Source organism: Marmota marmota, unplaced genomic scaffold (assembly GCF_001458135.2).
Source record: "Marmota marmota marmota unplaced genomic scaffold, marMar, whole genome shotgun sequence".
In the NCBI taxonomy this organism is placed as follows: domain Eukaryota; kingdom Metazoa; phylum Chordata; class Mammalia; order Rodentia; family Sciuridae; genus Marmota; species Marmota marmota.
Window position 1 is genome coordinate 22,763,711 of NW_026000153.1, and position 18,290 is coordinate 22,782,000.

Consider the following 18,290-nt stretch of genomic DNA (forward strand, 5'->3'; position numbering starts at 1 on the left):
AAAAAAGAAGAAAAAAAAAAAAAAAAAAAAAAAAAAAGGAGGGGGAGGGTGGAGGATGGGAAAGGCAGCGGAGCACAACAGTCACTAGTATGGCAATATGTAAATCAATGGATGTGTAACTGATGTGATTCTGCAATCTGTGTATGGGGTGAAGGTGGGAGTTCATAACCCACTTGAATCAAAGTGTGGAATATAATATGTCAAGAAATTTGTAATGTTTTGAACAACCCACAATAAAAAATTTTAAAAAAAATCACATTTCATATCATCCCATTGAAATTCCAAGAATAGGCAAATTGGTAGACATGATGTAAAATTAGTGACTACTTGGGGCTGGGGCTGGGGCTGGGAGGAGGAAACTAAAGATAGTGGTGTGGGTACAGGAGTGGCAACTAATGAGCACATTATAATAAATACATTTTATGGTCGTGAAAATTGTCTAAAACTAGATTGTGCTGAAGATTGTACAATTCTGTAAGAGTACTAAGAACCAAGGAATCGCACACCTTTAGTGAGTGAACTATATAACAGGTAAATGATACCTTCATAAAACAGTTCTAAAGAAAGCAAAAAGTGTGTCATGGGTTCTGAAGCACTGGCACAGATGCTACAGAAAGGTGAGTCAACAGGACTATAGTGACAGAACCCCAACTTCTCCTTTTGCCCATCCTGAAATCAGTTCCTGCCACTCTGCCTTGCTGCTGCCCCCTGAGGAAATATGGACACTGCTTCGGATGTCTGTGTGGTGTGGTACTCACAGGTCCTCGCTGAGGCAGTCTTTCCCATGGAAACGGGGCAGCACGGTCACCGCCACAGAGCACGCCAGTGCCTTGGAGCCTTTGCTGTCTGTGATCTCAGTAGAAACCATGACTATGAGAGAACATGACAGGACGGTCATCCTGAATAGGTGGCTACAGAGATGCCTCTTCACACCCTGACAGCAACTGAGCAGCACCAGGTGGATGAGCTTAGTCCTGGCAAAGCGCAGGATGAGAGGAAATTGCAGGCTGTTTGCCCTCTCAAGGTGCTTACACTGTGGTTACCAACAAACCAGCAAATAGAATCTCCTTTGAGCAGATCCATATGATGGAATGATGACGGTTGCTTCAAGGGCTACTACAATAAGGCAAGGCATGGGAGTGGTACTTCAGGTTCTCCACTTCTGGGAAGATCTCACACCCTAACATAAAAATCTGAGCATCAGTACAAGGCACTGAGTGCCAATCAGACAGGGAAGACAAGCGGTGTCACGGAGAGTTGGTAGGCAGAAGGCACCATTGTATGCTGTGGGTGTCAGGGAATGACTCATTTATTCACGTGCTCCCCCATTCACTCATTTGACCCACAAAAGGTGAGCCTGTGGCAGGATAGGAGGTTATGGCCAAAAAGGATTGTCTGTGCCCTACAAGTAATCCTGTGCACTAGCAACGTGAGGAGTGCTGAAACAGGGTGAATGCCAGGGCCACGGGGAGCTCACAGAGTGAAATATAGTCTCCCTGATGGTCCATCAAGGGCTGGGGTAATATTTTAATCAGTTCCTAAATGACGTGTATAGATCTAACAGGTCTAGAAGAAAGGTGAAGACAAAGTCTAACTGAAGGAAGTTTGCATGAAGACATAGGAATGTGGCAGGAAATGGCTCTGCTGGGTCTTAGGAATCCCTCCATGTGGTAACAGCTCCAGGTATGCTGAGGAGACCTGCAGATGAGCTCAGAGTATGGGTGATTATCAAGTGGTGAGGGTCATAGGTGCAGATGTGTGACTTATACAGGAAGATACATGGTGTGTTGATCTATGCACCCTGGTGTCTTCATAACATCTTCAATTTGAATCCCAATGCTAAGGGTTTGGGAACTTAATTTTAGAGGTCATTTCTTCTCAAGATGTGGTCCCAGACACCTGCATCACTGGAAAGCTTGTCTACAAGAAAATTCTAGGTTCTGCCTTTTCCCCAGTAATATTTCTGAGTCAGTAAATATTGTATGGGCCCCTAGAAGCTCCAATTTTGTTTTTTGGGTTCTTTTGGTACCAAGGATTGAACTCAGGGGGGCACTTAATCACTCAACCATATCCTCAGCCTTTTTTTGTGTGTATTTTATTTAGAGACAGGGTCTCACTGAGTGTTTAGGGTTTCCCTAAGTTGCTGAGGCTGGCTTTGAACTTGTGATCCTTCTGTCTCAGCCTCCTGAGCTACTGGGATTATAAGTGTGCACTATAGTGCCTGGCAAAGCTCCAATATTATAAATCCCCCACTGCATAAAATGTTGGTCCTACGAATCATGATACAGAATATGAGAGAAAAAAGTAAGCTTTGGGTACGATTGTTCAATTTTACACACTTAGTAGGTGCCATATTAATTTGTGCAAAAGATGGAACATAATAAGGTATGCATTATGTATCTAATTTTGTATCTAATTATGTATCTAATATTGAATGCAGATATTCATAGGAATTGATTATGATAATCATGAACACTAGAAGCAAAATCACACTTGTGAAGGACCTGAGTACCATCACTAACCCTGACACTACTTTGGGACTGTGACCTGAAATCTGATTCTAAAAAATTTGTCAACATGGTGCTCAGGCCCTGCTCCAAGTTCTTCTGTTTGGATATCTGCCTAGCTCTATAGTCTGTGGCAGGCCTTGTGAACTGAGGCCCCTCATACCCCACATGCAGCTCTCAGGGGAGGGACATGCCAGGTCTTCATATAAGAAGGTTGCCTATGGAGGTTGGGCCTCCTTGCCTGAAGGACACATTCTGCTCTGACCAAGCTCTTAGCATATATCCCTGGCTTCGGATCCTCTACTGAGACTTGGGGGAGCTTGGGATGAGCATCCATCATGAGAATACTTTCCAAAGGACAGAAGTTGAATGCAATTTAGCATTTTAGGATTTATCAGGGCAAGCTCATGAAAGTCAAAATCAACCATTCGGTCAACATCTACTGTGCTAGCCTTTTGTTGCTTGACTTCACCAAACCTCAAGCTCAGATGGAAGTACAAAGGCATCACATACAAAGTGGAACATGATTAGAAAGCTCACAACTGCACCATGCTCAGGAAAGTTTTGCTCAATTTGACTAGAATCTAGAAGAAAGTACAAGTGTTTTAATTGGAGGTGACAGGCAAGATTTCACAGAGAAAGTACTTTCACTAGACTCAAAGGAGAGGTGAGATTTCAATACATCAGGGACATGACCTAGTTCAGAACTGGGGCTGAAATAGTCATATCAACTCAGTTCAAAGAATCTTCTAGATTAGTGACTCTCAACCTTGCCTGCACAGAGCAACTGTCCAGAAGTTAAAAAACAAACAAACAAACAAACAAAAAATAGCAGTCACCCTGAAGAGTCTAATTTAACCACACTGGGTTGTGCCTACCCAGGTACTGTGTTAAATGATGGAATCTCTTATATGTTCAGGTGAGGTCCATTCCCAAGTGCTGATTTAGAAATGGACAGGACTTCAGGGTCAGGGATAGGAGTAGAAAGTTTCCCACACTATGGGATTCATTTTGCTTGGGGATTAGAGTTTATATATGAAATTCATCACAAAAGTTCATGTATTCAAGGCTTAGTCCCTTGCTTGGTGCTACTCAGAGGTGGTAGAACCTTTAAGAAGTGGGGCCTAGAGGAAAGTCTTCCTGTCATTGGGGGTGTGCCCTCATAGGGCACTCCTTCCTCTTTGATACCCAGACTTGAAGTAAATGAGCCTCCACATCACTTGCTCCTGCCATGATACACCGTGCTGCCACAGGCACAAGGCAATGGTGTCAATGAATTATAGACTGAAACCTCCAAAACTGTGTGCCCAAATAAACTTTTCCTCTTTTTAATTTGATTCATCTCAGATATTTGTGATAGTAGTGAGAAGTGAACTAACAAAGGATCTATAATTAATTTGCTAACTCAACATTACTTTATATTATTTTAATACTTTATCTCACATTATTTTTTTGGTATGAATACCTTGATTTGGTTTCACTTATACTAAATGCAAGATTCACTAGATACGCCATATTTCATTAGTAAATAAGAGATAGATTGGTGTTAATTATTTAATTCATATAAAAATTCTTTGGCATTTTATTATCTATATTATATGTCATTTAAAATTTAAAATGTGTGGTGTGTGTATGTGTATTTGCTGATATTTATTCTAATGTTCTTCCTGCACCAAAAGGTAGGTAATCAAACTAAACTAAAAAACATTAAACTCATCAAAGTGAATAAATAATTTTAATTTCTACACACATAGTTTTAAAAAATTTTTAGCTTTTGTAAATCAGGAGAAAATGTCTGGAGCTTAGTGATCCAACTCACACTGTTACGTACCTTTGTAATTGTCTGAGGGCTCACCAGCTGGCAATGCAAAATAATACTGGGTGTCTCTCCCATAGTATAGGGTGTGTTTGGAGGTGTTTCCTATCTGGTAACTAAATTCATAATGAAAGTCCTATGGGGAGAAAAAATATAGGATACTTCATTTGAATGACATCATCTATAAATATACATCTGCAACCTTCATTGCACCCAAGGACATATGCTGCAGCCAGAAACAGAATAAATGAGAGTCAAACACGGTCTCCGGCTACACAACAATGCACAACAATGTGCAGAGCTCTCCTGGTTCCACTTGCACAATTCTTCCCTACAGAGCTCTCTTCCAAAGGACCCAAAGCAGGAATAAAACAAGATTCCTCACTCAGGGTCTGCTAGCTCTCCAGCCTGGAGGGTCCTGTCAGTCATGAATCAGACTGACAAGGGTTCCTCTAGGTGAAGAGGATCCTGCTGCCCCCTGCAGTAGCTAGGCACAATGTAAACATGAGTGACAACAGAGAAAGGAGATGGGACACACACTCTGTTAGGAGCAGAGGCCTTTGGAACTAGACTTTGAGGAAAGACCTGGGCCTTGTCTCTCCTAAGGACATGTGTGGGCTTCTTGAGAAGTGACAGAGGCAGAACAAAAGGGCAGAGACAGGCAGTGTATAGAGCAAGAGGACAGGGAGGATGGTACCAAGATTGCAATGTTGTAGCCTGCAACCCAATCTCAAGAGGAAGCTTGCTAACCCAGTCACAGAATGAAGCATTTGTTCCTTCACACACCTCTCTAATCATCACAAACTTTCTATAAAAAAAGAAAATAAAAGAAAGAAAAATATCCATAGTGACCTTCTCCATTGCCCAAATCAAGAGAGTAAAATAAAATCCAAATTAGAGACATGCCCCAGGGTCAGGGTCAGATTCCTCTGAGTTACTCACCGCCTGCTTGTGTGCACAGTAGTAATGGGGACTCCTGCTCTGATCATATGGTAGAGGCCCTGAGTATCCCACTGTGTTTCCTAGTAAGAAAGTCTGTCTCTCCTTCAAAACTGGGGGCCATTCTGACCTTGTTTCCATTAGAGAGAGGGAAGGTCCCGTTCATGCTTGAGCAACTTTCCAACATTTGACTGCAGGCCCAAGTCCTTCACAGATGGGAAGAAGAGGCCTTAGTTCCTACTGCATGCCATGCAGAGCTCACCATAACTTCCAAAAGCTGCTATTACCTTTGGTCTCAGTACAGAAAAGGGGCTGCCACCTACCGGTTTTCCTGACATGCAGAACACACTGAAGATGGTGTGGGCCTCCAGACCATGGTGGGGCTGCACATGACAGGCCATGTCCTGTGGAGCTGGGTTGATTGTCAAGTACAGCTGGGCTTTACCTATTAAGTCTTGCTTTGAAGCTAAGAGAAAAATGGGATAGAGTTTTGAGCCAGGATGGAAAACAACAGTAACAGAAGTTTTTATAGCAAAAAACTTAGAGCAGTGGTTCTCAAAGGGAGTCCCCAGACCAGCAGCATTTGCATCATCTGGGAATTGAAAGGCAGATTCTTGAGCCTCCCCTCAGACCTGCTGAATCAAAGACTGAGACGCAACAGTCTATAGTTCAACAGACTTTTAGGAGTTTCTGACAAAAGCTGGAGTTTGAAAACACTGCCTTAAAGCATGCATTCATAGAAGAAGCATTTTAGAAGAAGCATTTACTGGGTGCTTACTAGGTGGGGAAGGTACATTCCCAGACCCTGGGCAATGACAGTAAATGAGACAGACCAATTCTCTACCCAGAAACCACACAACACCCACCAATAGAGACCAAAGCCTGGGGGGAGAGGACACTGACAGACACATTACCCCACAAATCAAACCTGTTCCATTCCCCTATTCTCTTTAAGCCTCAGCCATGTACATAAAGACATCTAAGTTGAATTTATTAACTGATACAATTTTATCTTCTCATTTTATTAACTATTAATATCATAAGTATTTTCCATGTCATCATATAATGACCCAAATGGCTAAGATATATGTGTGTGTGTGTGTGCGTGAGTATATATATATGATTTGTTGAGTAGTTATCCCAGTATACATAATTATTAGTTCCCAATGATTAAACATTTTATTTTCCACATTCTACTATTATTAGTCACACTATAATGACTATTCTCATGCATAAACTTTTTTAAAAAAATTTGCTTTTTAGATATAGGTGGACAAATATCTTTTTTTTTTTATAGAGAGAGAGAAGAGAGAGAGAGAATTTTTAAATTTTATTTTTCAGTTTTCGGTGGACACAACAACTTTATTTTTTATTTTTATGTGGTGCTGAGGATCGAACCCAGGCGAGCGCGTTACTGCTTGGGCCACATCCCCAGCCCAATAAATATCTTTATTTTATTTTTATGTGGTGCTGATGATCGAACCCCGTGCCTCATACATGCTAGGGGAGCACTCTACCTCTGAGCTACCAGCCCTCTCATGCATAAACTTTTTAATCTTTCAATGTATTTTTCTTGATATGAATTATAAGATGCAAATTTGCATGTCAAACTCTAAAATCTTGATGCCAATGATCATCATCAAGTGTCACAATAGGGACCTAGAGAACCTGTGCTACATACTAAGGGCTGTGTTAACACTGTTTATGTGTTATATTATCTAAGGCAGCTCCTTCAATACAGGTAAAATCCAAGAGGAAAAAGTGACTAATTCCACCTGGCTGACCAGGAAAATCTCTATGAAAGAAGGCATTTGAGCAAGTAGCCCTAGGGTACAAGTTATATACTGGTTAGGAAAAAGACCTGAGGATAAGAATGGGCATCTCAGCTAAAATTACTCTGATGGGAAGGACAGAGTCACACAGTGGCCCAATGTGTTGGGAAGAGCATAGCAGGTGAGGGAAGCTGTCAGGGAGAGTGTGGGGCAGAGGAAAAGGAAACAAGACAGGACATCTGGGCCCCCAGCTCACTGTTCCCTGCCATCCAGGGACACTGAATAAGCCCAAGAACAAGCCCATGGACAAGCTCCCAGGGGTCTCCTGCGCTGATAATATATGTGGCCTATCAAAAAGAATGGCTATAAGCTTGTCACTCAGACAAATTTCAGAAGCAAGAGAAAGAGGCCCAGCAGAAGGACAAGAGGGATTGTTAAACAAAAGCAGGCATTGTCCCTCTTCAAAAAATAGCAGGGACTTGGCTTAGTTTGGGGGCAGGAAGGGGCTCACAGTGGTAATAAGAATCCAGAGGATCTGTGGGGATCTTTGCCCCATCTACCAAGTTTCAGAAGAAAGTGAACCTCAAGTTTTTTCCTCAGGTGATGTGAGAGTTAATGCATGATACAAGATTGAAAATGCATGGTGGGTTTTAATGAATGCAAAAATGTGGACATCGTCTCTAGATAAATATTGTTGAATCCTCTGTACTTGTTAAAAAGGAAAATATCAAGAAGTTACCTACAAGTATGATCTCAGAATGAGTCATAGATATGTGGGAAGGGATGTTGGGCACTGGGAAATAATACGCACGTGGGTGAAGCCTGTTTCAAAATAAAATAAAAAGGGCTGGGGATATAGTGTGTTTGCCTAGAATATGTGAGTCCTGGACTCAAAAGCATTGGGGGAAAATGGCAATCCTTTACCCTGTTTTAAACATGTGCCTGATTCCTCAAGGAAGAGTAAATCACAGAAACACAACCACTTCCTGCTCTTGTTCTCTAACATAAAGGAGCAGGGAACTGACATCTGGAGAGAAGGGGAGTTAGGACCCTGGTGCAAATGTCTGCAGGAGTAACAAGTGATTGTCCTTTCCAAGAAAAGATGAAAATACAGCCAAAACACTTATGGTTACCCCACACCAGATCCAACCGGCAGCGTAACATACCCACAGATGCTTGTAGAACATATGTCTCTCCACTGCTCAGTGAGTATGGTTTTATTGTCACAATAGGTTCTGTGATACCTACAGAAGAGAAGGCAGCCACAAGGAAGCAAAGGTCAGTGGCCTGCAGGACAGGGGTCAAGCAGAGCCTAGGCATCAAGTTCTGCTCTTGCTCCAGGGATGAAAGTAAAATACGTTGTATTTGGAAATGCCACTAGATTGTTACTACCTTCTCTAAAGAGATGAAATCCTATTTCTAGGAGACCAGTAGAAGCAATACTGAGGTTGGATCTTTCATCCTGGCTCAGAAACAGTACTAGTTTCCCAAGAAACAAGAGAATGCTGGTAAGATTTTATTTTATGTGTTTACAATATATTCAGTTTTCAATTTTGCTATTTTATGAAATTATAAAGTATGATTAAGGAATATCAAAGCAATTTTTAAGTATTTGTGGATGTTAGTTATGAGAAATTCTCAATCTGGGTGTAACTGTTGTCCTACTGTGCTGGTTTGTTCCTCAGCAGACACAGGTTGACCCCCACACCATGTACCTTTGAATCAAGAGAGACCTAGAAAACAAGGTTGATGATATAAACAGGGATAGTTTTTAAACATTGTAATTTTGCAATGGTATTTCCCAAAATGTTTTAAGGAAGAGTGAGGGGGAAATCACTGAAGAATGGTGTGAGATTCAGAGCTTAGGGAGTGGCCTAATGATACCTATTACTAGAAAAGGCAGTCACCCAACAGATAGGGAAAAATCCACATGCCTGTGCTGGGGAAAACTGGACAAAAACCCAACTGCTGTGCAGGGGCAGCTTCATTTTGAACCATCCATGTAAATGGTTCATCAAGTGGCTCGTCTAACCTGTGAAAAGCCACACCAAGGTGGACACCAAGGCATTTGGGCGCATGCAGATATGCATCCCCCTGTCAGTCTGTAGATGAGGGACGCATGTGTACAGCAGAAGGTAGCTCTAGCCTGGGTAAAGGAGCCCTGGGCTGTGGACAGACACAAGTAGGAGAGGGAGAACAGCTCCAAATACTTATCTACTAAAAGGAAAGTTTTATAAGAATTTGAGGGCTGATATCCAGAGTTTTCTGAAGCAGCTAGGAAATCAGGACACAAAGAGCACATTCATACCCGATGAGGTGTAGTCTTGGAAAACAGCTCTGCTGATCAGGGCCTTGGGCCAGTCGATCACAAGGGCAGGCTCAGCTCTGCCGGCAAGGAGAAAGGGGCCCACTAGGTTGTCCCCCTCACCAGGGCTCTCTTCCTCAGCACTCGTACTCAGTCCTGATCCTGGGAGGCCTGTGCAGTTCCCTAGGAAGATCAACCAAGTCCATGGATGTTATGCTCCATGCATGCATAAATATAGCACAATTAATCCCACTTTTATAAATAATTATAACACAACAAGTAAAATAAATAAATAAAAGATAGTGCAATGGGGTAAAGGAAGGGGATCGGGGGAGGAAGGAGGGGAGGAAAAGTGGAAATACTGTGGAGTTAAATGGAACACATTATGTTATATGCAGGTATGAAGAGGTCACAATGAACCATATTATTGTGTATAATTATATTCACTAATAAAAATATTTAACAAGAGAAAAAGTCATGATCTCCTTAAAGCACGAATGACTCAATGTTGACATTAGTGACTATTTCTACAATTGCTGAATACCACATGTCTAAAATAATGTCTTCAGCAAAAAAAACATATTCAAGCAATGCACTTTGTTATTATGTAATTAGTGACCTAATTACATGTTCCTTACTTTATTTATTCAACAAATATTTATTATGGTCTACCAGGTCCAGGTCTAAGAACTAGAGATGGAGTGAACTAAACCAATAGAGTCCTTGTGATCTGGAATTTATAGCAAAAGAGTCACAAAAAAAAACAAGTAAATACATAGATAATGCAAATCAGCTAATGATAAGTGTGATAAAGAAAAATAAAACAGGATTTGCAGAGAAAGAGAGTGCAGGGAGTGGAAAAGTGGTGGGGAGCACCTCTCTAGAGTGGCTTCAGAACACAGGATGGAAGAAGCTCTTTGAAATCTGGAGGAGGAAGTTTCCATACTGAGTTAAAAACCACACTGTTATGGTGTGGTTTATTAATTGCCATGGGGAGGGTCTTCCAAGGGCAGTCAGAGGGAGTCAATAAAGTGGGATGGTGGCCTATGAGATTGGGGTCATGCTAGGGGACACAGCCCACAGCCTCTGTCCTGTGTATGGTGGGAAGCCACTGGAGGGACTGTCTGGAGGTGACAGTGTGGCTTGCGGTGGGGAAAGAAATCTGTCTGCTATGCAGTGAAATGACCACATGCAGCAGGAACAGAAGCAGAGTGACACCAGGCCACATGATCTCACTCATCCAGCCATTCACTCCAGAAATAAATCACTCACTCACCATCCATCTATCTGTTCTGTCAACAAATAAATTGTCCACCTATTCACTGACAGATAAATCATTCTTGAATCCTCCATCTACTCATTAGACAGATTAATCAAGTGTTCACTCATCATCCGTTTATTTTCCTGACAGATAAATCATCTACTAATGGGTCATCCATTTACTTGATAGATAAATAAATCATTTTCTGGTCATCATTGGATAATACCCTTACTGGATGCTAATGTGCCGAGCACTGCAATAGCTCTGGAGACACTAGCAGAAGCTAGTCACAGAAGCTTTCTCTGAAGATCTCGGGGTAAAAGAGACTGACAAAGAGATGATTAGACCAGTGCCCTCTGCATTAAACGGTTAGGAAGAAATATCCTTGGCTGGTGGGGGGTCATCATCAGACTGAGAAATGCTTCAGAGACTGGTAAATAGAGCAAATCTTCAGGGAAGATGCTTGGCAAGTAGGCAACTTGGGAGAGTGTGGGAGAGGCATTTTAGGCAGAGGACCCCCCTGACAGGGTCTGGGAGAGCTGGAATGCTCATCATCAGGCCTGAGGCTACTGAGAGATTTTTGGAGCAGAGTACAAGAAGTGCAGAAGGAGGTAATCTAGAAGCAAAGTTTTGGGCCAACCAGTTCCAGGCAGAGGAGTTTAAACTTTCCCTCTGACTCTGGGAGCTCCAGGTGGCCTTGATGTAAGGGGGAAGCACATGAATCTAGCCTTCAAGAAAGGGTGTGGAGAAGAGATGGAGAACAGTGGGCCAGGATGCAGGTCCTACACGGAACAATCATAGAAGCAGTTACCTCTCTGTCTTCCTCTAGATGGCATTGCTTCTTGGATATCACTGTAATAGGCTTCAAAATCTATGAGACAAAATCACAATGTTTCACTTAAAGCCACAATTAACAAATAGTGGGTGTGAATCCAGCACTCTGTGATTCAAGGGCGTTGTGCATGTGACTTCAAACCTGACCCACCAGATACACCCTTCCCAAGATAACCCTGGTGCCCAAATAAGGGGGACAACCTGCAGAGATGGATAACAAATAGTGGGTGTGAATCCAGCACTCTGTGATTCAAGGGCATTGTGCATGTGACTTCAAACCTGACCCACCAGATGCACCCTTCCCAAGATAACCCTGGTGCCCAAATAAGGGGGACAACCTGCAGAGATGGAGGTACTTGCCATCAAGGGCAGGTGAGGAGCTGGGTGGAGACCAGCTTCTCTCAGAGGGGCTCACAGTTGAGGCTCCTTCACCAAGGGACCCCAGCTCTGGGCCCAGTGGCTCATCCTCAGAAGGATCCTCCCGGGCTGTGTTGTCACCAGAAGCAGGAATCTGGTGGCCACCCACAGTGGACTCTGTAGAGGTGCTTCTAGTGACTAAAAGGGCAAGCTGACCATGGATCATGGGTGAAGGCTCTCGTGAAGACAGCGTGGGTGATCCACTGGGATCTGTCATATTTGGCTCAGTGGTCAGAAGATTTGACTCTGATGACTTCAAAGTCGTTCCGAGTGCTGAGGCACCCAGCAGCCCCACAGTGCTACAAAAGGGAACTTAAACACACATATGACAGTGTTAAAATTCTGGACCAAATAGGAAAAATTAGCTTTTTAAAAGTCTGTAAATTTTGTAAGACTGCTCTGCTTTCAACAAGTCTGACGTGAATTCAAAGCCCGCACTTGAGAGATAAACCCATGGAACGTGGTTTTCATCAGATAGTCTGGAGACCAATTGCAGCAAACATGTAGGGGGGGATTTGCTTTCCCCAGGATCCATAGAGACTGAAAGGGAGCCTGCCAGATTCTCCACACTCTCTTTATTGGTTTTTCATGTATTATAGAAACAATTTGGGGAACATGGAATTTCTCCTAATCCTCACTCCCCTACCTGACAGTAAGGACAGAATATAACAATTCCAAAAATCATTGTTCAAATTTATGATGAAGAATCAGGAGCAAAGAAAAAAAATAGCCATGGGCATATAAATGAACTGTCAATCATGCTGTTGCTTTTGACTTTGGGGGAGCCAGGATCTTGAGACTCATCCATCTAGGGCAATGTTTCCTTTCCTGGAAATTTAACCTCTGGACATCCTCTGGCTTTGATTCCAGAAAATTCAACATACCCCAAAGAATTAAGGAATTCCTCTCCTGCAATGCAGGGCATGACTTCACTCAATGTCTTCATGTCCCCTTAGCCACTGAGGCCAGCTGTACTCAGAGTTCTACTTTCAGAAGCTTTGTATTGCCCCATTGAACAGATTGTTTTTAAATGGCAGAAGGCCAATAGGGGTTTGGCAGGAGCTGTGCTGAAAGAGCTGGCTGCCAGCTCACAAACAAAGCTGCTCTGTTTGCCATGGGAACTGTCCCCCTGATCACAGTCATCACCACATGAGAACTCAGTCTTGATCCTGGTTCATACCTAAGTGTCCCACCCAAACTGCGAGCCAACCAGCCCAACACCCAGCACGTTCTTACACATTATTTTACTTAGTCTTATCACCACTCTGTGGAATAGTATGAGAAAGGACTTAAATGTGACAAGAATGATGTTAAAAAATTCTTTAATCCTGGGGCATTAGACCATAGTTTCCTAGGTCATTCTGACCCAGCACACATCTCATGTCTGCAGATTTCCCAACAATACAATGATAATCAATAACCCAGGTAAAAGCCCTTTCCTGTTTACTGCAATTCCTACTTGGAAGGTATGGCATCAGTGACTGACCATTAATCCACATGCTGTGTCTTTCTCATCAATTGCAACTTCTTTCTTCTGTTTTAACCTATAAAACCCAGTCTCTTGGATATCATTTTATGAGCCCTTACTCTGGGCAACTAAAGTTGTGTGCTCTACCTTGGTGGCCATCCTCATTCTGCCTTGCATAAACTCTTTGTTCCCACACTCAGCATGCCTCAACTTGTCTTTTGGGCTGACAAGAAGGGTACCCATCTTTCAGTGAATCTTGGAGAGGAGGTTATAATCACCAGCTGGCAGTGCAGGAAAGAGGCTCAGAACCAGCCTTCACCATGCAGACTGTGTAGAACAGTCTGAAAGACTGTGTAGAAAAATCAGACTCAGTTTCTCGTACTATACTCTTACAACCCAGATCACTTCAGTGATCCTAAATGGTGTGAGTTCTCCCCACTAACAAGAAAGCAAGCAGTTCTGAAGAAGACATCCACTTGTATTCCTCAATTCAGTTCAATTCTCACACTATGTAACTGGAGGTAACCTCAGACCTCACAGGTTAAGCCTCAAGACTGTGCCTATTTTGGGTGCCAATTGCGAGCCCGATGGTTTTACCTGTGCTTCTGACTAATCAGCTATAAATCAGGGGTTCCAATGACAACCTCATTACACAAGCATGACTGATTAAATCATTGGCCCTTGGTGACCAACTTGGCCATCCCACCTTGGTCTTTCTGAAGATCAACTCTCATCCTGAAGCTACCTGAGAGCTTCCAGTCATCAGTCACCTCATTAGCATACAAAAAGGCCCTATTACTTTGAGGATTCCAAGGATTTGGGGATTATGCCAGGGATGAGTTATATGCCAGGGATGCAGACTGAATATATACTTCACAATATCATAGGGACACAGTCCTCTGAAAGGTGAGTCACATCATGTGTCCTTTTCAATAGCTCACTGTGGCTTTAAAAAAATAAAACTGTCTCAGTGAATGCTGGGCATAGCCTTCTGTCACTTCCACAGGGTGCCTGAGTAGCAGTTGATTCCTTCCTTTCTTTTGGAGGGTGAAAACAAGAGGTGCTAGGGAAGCAGAAGCCATCAACCTGGCAAATCAGACATACTGGGTCAGACCAAACTCTTGGCAAACGCAAGACAACCCTTAGCTTTCTCCTCAGTCAGTAAAATAAAGCAAACATTTCACCTTCAATCCTGTTCTTTTCTGTTGCATTGACTAAGAAAAGATCCCAGGAATAAGAGAGATTTTGTATTTCTCCACAGTCTTCACACACAGCTTGGAGAGACAGTTCTTCATTCCAATTGACATAGATGTCTTTAAAATTGACCCAGGAGATGTGGATGAATCTGAAATATACAAATCAGTTTGATATTTTAGGAAAATGTATGGGCCCTTGGCTGCATGCGTTCGTGCTGGGAATGCCCAAACTGCCCAAGCTGTCTCTTCATCATGGGAACTCAAGTCCGTATGATGGAGCACATGGCATGTGACCAGCTGCGCCATACTGGACACACGATTTGATCTAACAGACCAGTAACACACTATAACCTGGCTCAGTTCAGAGAGGCTATGTGACTTTTTTGAGACCCATGGCCTTCATCTTGGGCTCTGGCCAAGCCCTCTATAAAGAACAGCCGATGCCTAAGTAATCTCCTCATCTCCTCAGCTCAGTCTTCAAAACCACCCTCATGCAGACCCACCAAACCATGCACCTTTGTGATTCTCACCTAGTCTCAGGAGCTCACAAAGAAAGATGCTGCCATCTGCCTTGGCTTTACCTCCTCTCTGTGCAGGGCCAATGGTGGTGGGATACCCCCACCCCACCACCGCCCCTTACCACACACAATTCCATATGTAACTCTACCCTCCACACAGCCCAGTGCCACCACAGCCACCTCCTGACAATTTCTCTAGTCTCTCTGCTGACCAGCACTTTGGAAAGCACATTTTGTGGACAGGGGTTCTTCCAGATGTTACTGGAGACTGTCAGGCCCTGTCAAACAGCTTTCTTTTCTGTAGGACTTGGCGAGCCTCTAAAGGTCCAGGAATGATAAAGACTAAGTGGTTTGCAGTGTTTCCCATGCAAACACCCCATGCACTGTGCCCCATTTCTCAGACCACAGCCTCAACATACAGCTCCCTGTGCAGGAGATGAGAGGTGTCATGGTACAAAGGGCCGCACAGCTTCCTTGCAGGGAACCATGTCCAGCTTGTCCATGTGTGTGTTTGTGTGCCTGTGTATCCCTGTGTATACTTGTACACAGTGGTTCCCCCCCCCCATCCACAGTTTCACTTTCTACCTTTTCAGATACCTATGGCTACTGAAGCAAATGGAAAATTCCAGGATTAATTCATAAGGATTAAATTGTGCCATTCTGAGTGGTGTAGTAAAATTTTGTATCATCTCAAAGTGGTGGGCCCTGGGCAACACCTCCTTCTCACTTAGGTCTAATGACTCTTATTTCCAGAGGGGGAGGTCAGTGAACTGCTGTGCCCATGCCCACCCTGGCCACTCAACTTGATCCTGGTACTGATGTTTGGGAGCTACACATGGACTATGGGTGATGCAGTGCTTTTGGGTTTTGGTCATAACATTTCTTTTCTTCTGCAACCTCTCATAGTCTCAGATGGAACAACTGGGTTCATTCTTAGGATGAACCTGAGATGTATAGAAGGGTTAAACTGGGCTCCCCAAATGCCTACCTTGGGACTCAGATGGCTTTGCCTCCTCTGCCATCAGCCCCAAGAACTGGGACAGTCTCCTGTCTTAGAGGCATATTCTGAAACAGAGGGAACCCCCTGAGACCCTACCCAGAGATCCCTGCTGTGCTGGCATGCTTAGCCTATCAGGAGCTTCCCAGAGATCAGTCCCTAGCCCCTTCTTGACAATGCCTTCCTCCTCTTTAGCAGCATGATCCAACATGACTAAACCCCAAACTGCCTTCCATATGCATGGATTACTTTCCTGGTTACCAACACCAGCCAGGACCACTCAGCTCAGCTCAGCTCAGCTCCAAGTCACGTACCTGAAGGCAAAAGCAAGACTGATGGAAAGGAACACCTCGGCCTTCGAAGAATTCCTGCCAGTGCTGGAAACCATCAGTGTCACGAGAAACTGGTCACAGCATTCGTTAAGCCATTTTGCTGTGAAGGAAATCGTGGGAGCCCCAGGGTCCAGTTGGTGTGGAGTGGAATTGTCAAAGCAGGGCTGTCCAGGTGAGTTGGCAGCAGTGCAGGTCCAATGATACCTATTGAACGGACAGTCATGGAACCTCTGATGTCAAGGGGACATGGGCATGGGGAAGAGATGACGTCCCCTTGTTCTTTTCCATCAGTGAGGTGTCAATCATTGGATTCTCAGACTAGCTCCTCCGACTCACTGATGTGTAACCCCAACTTCATCCCTGGGGACCTTCACTTTCCATACCAGCCTGGTAGCTGCTGCCACCCTTCCTGCACACAGTGACTCCCTCTGCTCACACTTCTGCTGCCTCAACATGCATCTACTACACAGCATGCTCCCCTCAAGCAGTCTGCCAACACCGTATCTCATCCTTGTGACAATTTCACATGACATACAGGAATGCCATATTGACCCAAATTTAGGAAGAAAATGCATTTCCAGAGGCCTCAGAGAACTGCCCTATTTCAGAGCTGGTGAAAGATGGGATAAGCAGATGGATGACTCTAGATATCTCTGCTCTAATCTCACCACCTTCCTGCAATGAAACTGTCATATTCAACAAGACAAATGTGTTTGCTTTATCAAGATCAAGCAAGCAGACAGCCAGCATCATCCCTAACCCTGAGCAGTCTCATTCCTGAGGGACAGCTAAACAAGCAGTTTGGCAGAGAAGAATCGCTGGCTTAGAAATGCATGGCTGGACGGTCCAGGACCAATCTGACGGTAGAGCTGTTTCTTCAGGTGCTACTTAAGTCTGAGCCATCATTGTGCTTTAAAGGTGGCTCTCCCTAGATGGTGTGAAGGTACCACATTCTAGACCTGTTTCCAAACCATATGAGGCGGCATTATGACAGCCCTTTAATCACCCCACAGGGTGGCAGCATCCTCTGACTTACATGCTGGGAAGAGCAAGTGAACCTGGGATCAGCTGGGCTATTCTGCACTCCCTGGAAGCAAATTCAGCACTTTTCAGCAGCCATGCACTGATCTCTTGTTTTCAGGCATGAACCTGGGTGCTGAGAGGTACAATGATAAACAAGACCCAGTTGGTCTCTTAGACCCAGGGTAGAGGTAGCTATAAGCACTTTGTCTCTTTGCCTGGAGCATGTACACAGATGGAATTTTCTTTTTTTTTTTTTTTAATTTTTAAGAGAGAGAGGGAGAGAGAGAGAGAATTTCTTAATATTTATTTCTTAGTTTTTCTTGGCGGACATAACATCTTTGTTTGTATGTGGTGCTGAGGATCGAACCCGGGCCGCACGCATGCTAGGCGAGCACGCTACCGCTTGAGCCACATCCCCAGCCCCACAGATGGAATTTTCAAATGGTGGGGTACTCAAGAGGATATGGAAGTTGGGGGAATGGGGTGGGGTGGGAGATGGTAATCTCTCTCTCCTCTTTTGGATTAAAAGAACACTGAATCCCACAACTGTAGTGTAGCAAACACATGCAGTTATCTCAGGGGTTAAGACAACAAATTATTTATAAAGTAGTAGTAGAGTAGGCACTGTGTGCCAGGCACAAGGGATATATTAAGGGAGAGCCCTGCCCTCTGGAGCTCATACTCAATGCAGGATGATAGCCACATAAGTGAAACCATAACAGAGAAAGCCAGGATTCATCATTTTAAATGGGCCTCACTGGGAAAGTGATGCTTGAGCATTCATTGAATCAAAGGAAGGAGGTGGTGGCAGACTCACCACTGAGAGAAGAGCCACAGAAGGAACCTGATTGCCAGGAGCTCAGGGAAGATTACGCTGGCTAGGAGTGAACTGCGGAGGAGTCGGG

General features: G+C 43.8%; 1 protein-coding gene across 3 annotated transcripts in view; it reads right to left on the reverse strand.

Annotated features, from left to right (window-relative positions):
* Positions 1 to 18,290, reverse strand: part of LOC107146081 (polycystic kidney disease protein 1-like 1) — an 82,951-nt gene that overhangs the window by 21,778 nt on the left and 42,883 nt on the right. For all 3 annotated transcript variants that reach the window (XM_048786581.1, XM_048786584.1, XM_048786582.1), the window contains 9 exons: positions 16,345 to 16,566; positions 14,504 to 14,664; positions 11,795 to 12,163; positions 11,412 to 11,471; positions 9,343 to 9,522; positions 8,201 to 8,278; positions 5,586 to 5,728; positions 4,339 to 4,459; positions 759 to 870 (listed from right to left, as the gene is read on the reverse strand). In XM_048786581.1, the coding sequence (XP_048642538.1) occupies positions 759 to 870; positions 4,339 to 4,459; positions 5,586 to 5,728; positions 8,201 to 8,278; positions 9,343 to 9,522; positions 11,412 to 11,471; positions 11,795 to 12,163; positions 14,504 to 14,664; positions 16,345 to 16,566 (1,446 nt within the window). The remainder of the gene's footprint in view (positions 1 to 758; positions 871 to 4,338; positions 4,460 to 5,585; positions 5,729 to 8,200; positions 8,279 to 9,342; positions 9,523 to 11,411; positions 11,472 to 11,794; positions 12,164 to 14,503; positions 14,665 to 16,344; positions 16,567 to 18,290) is intronic.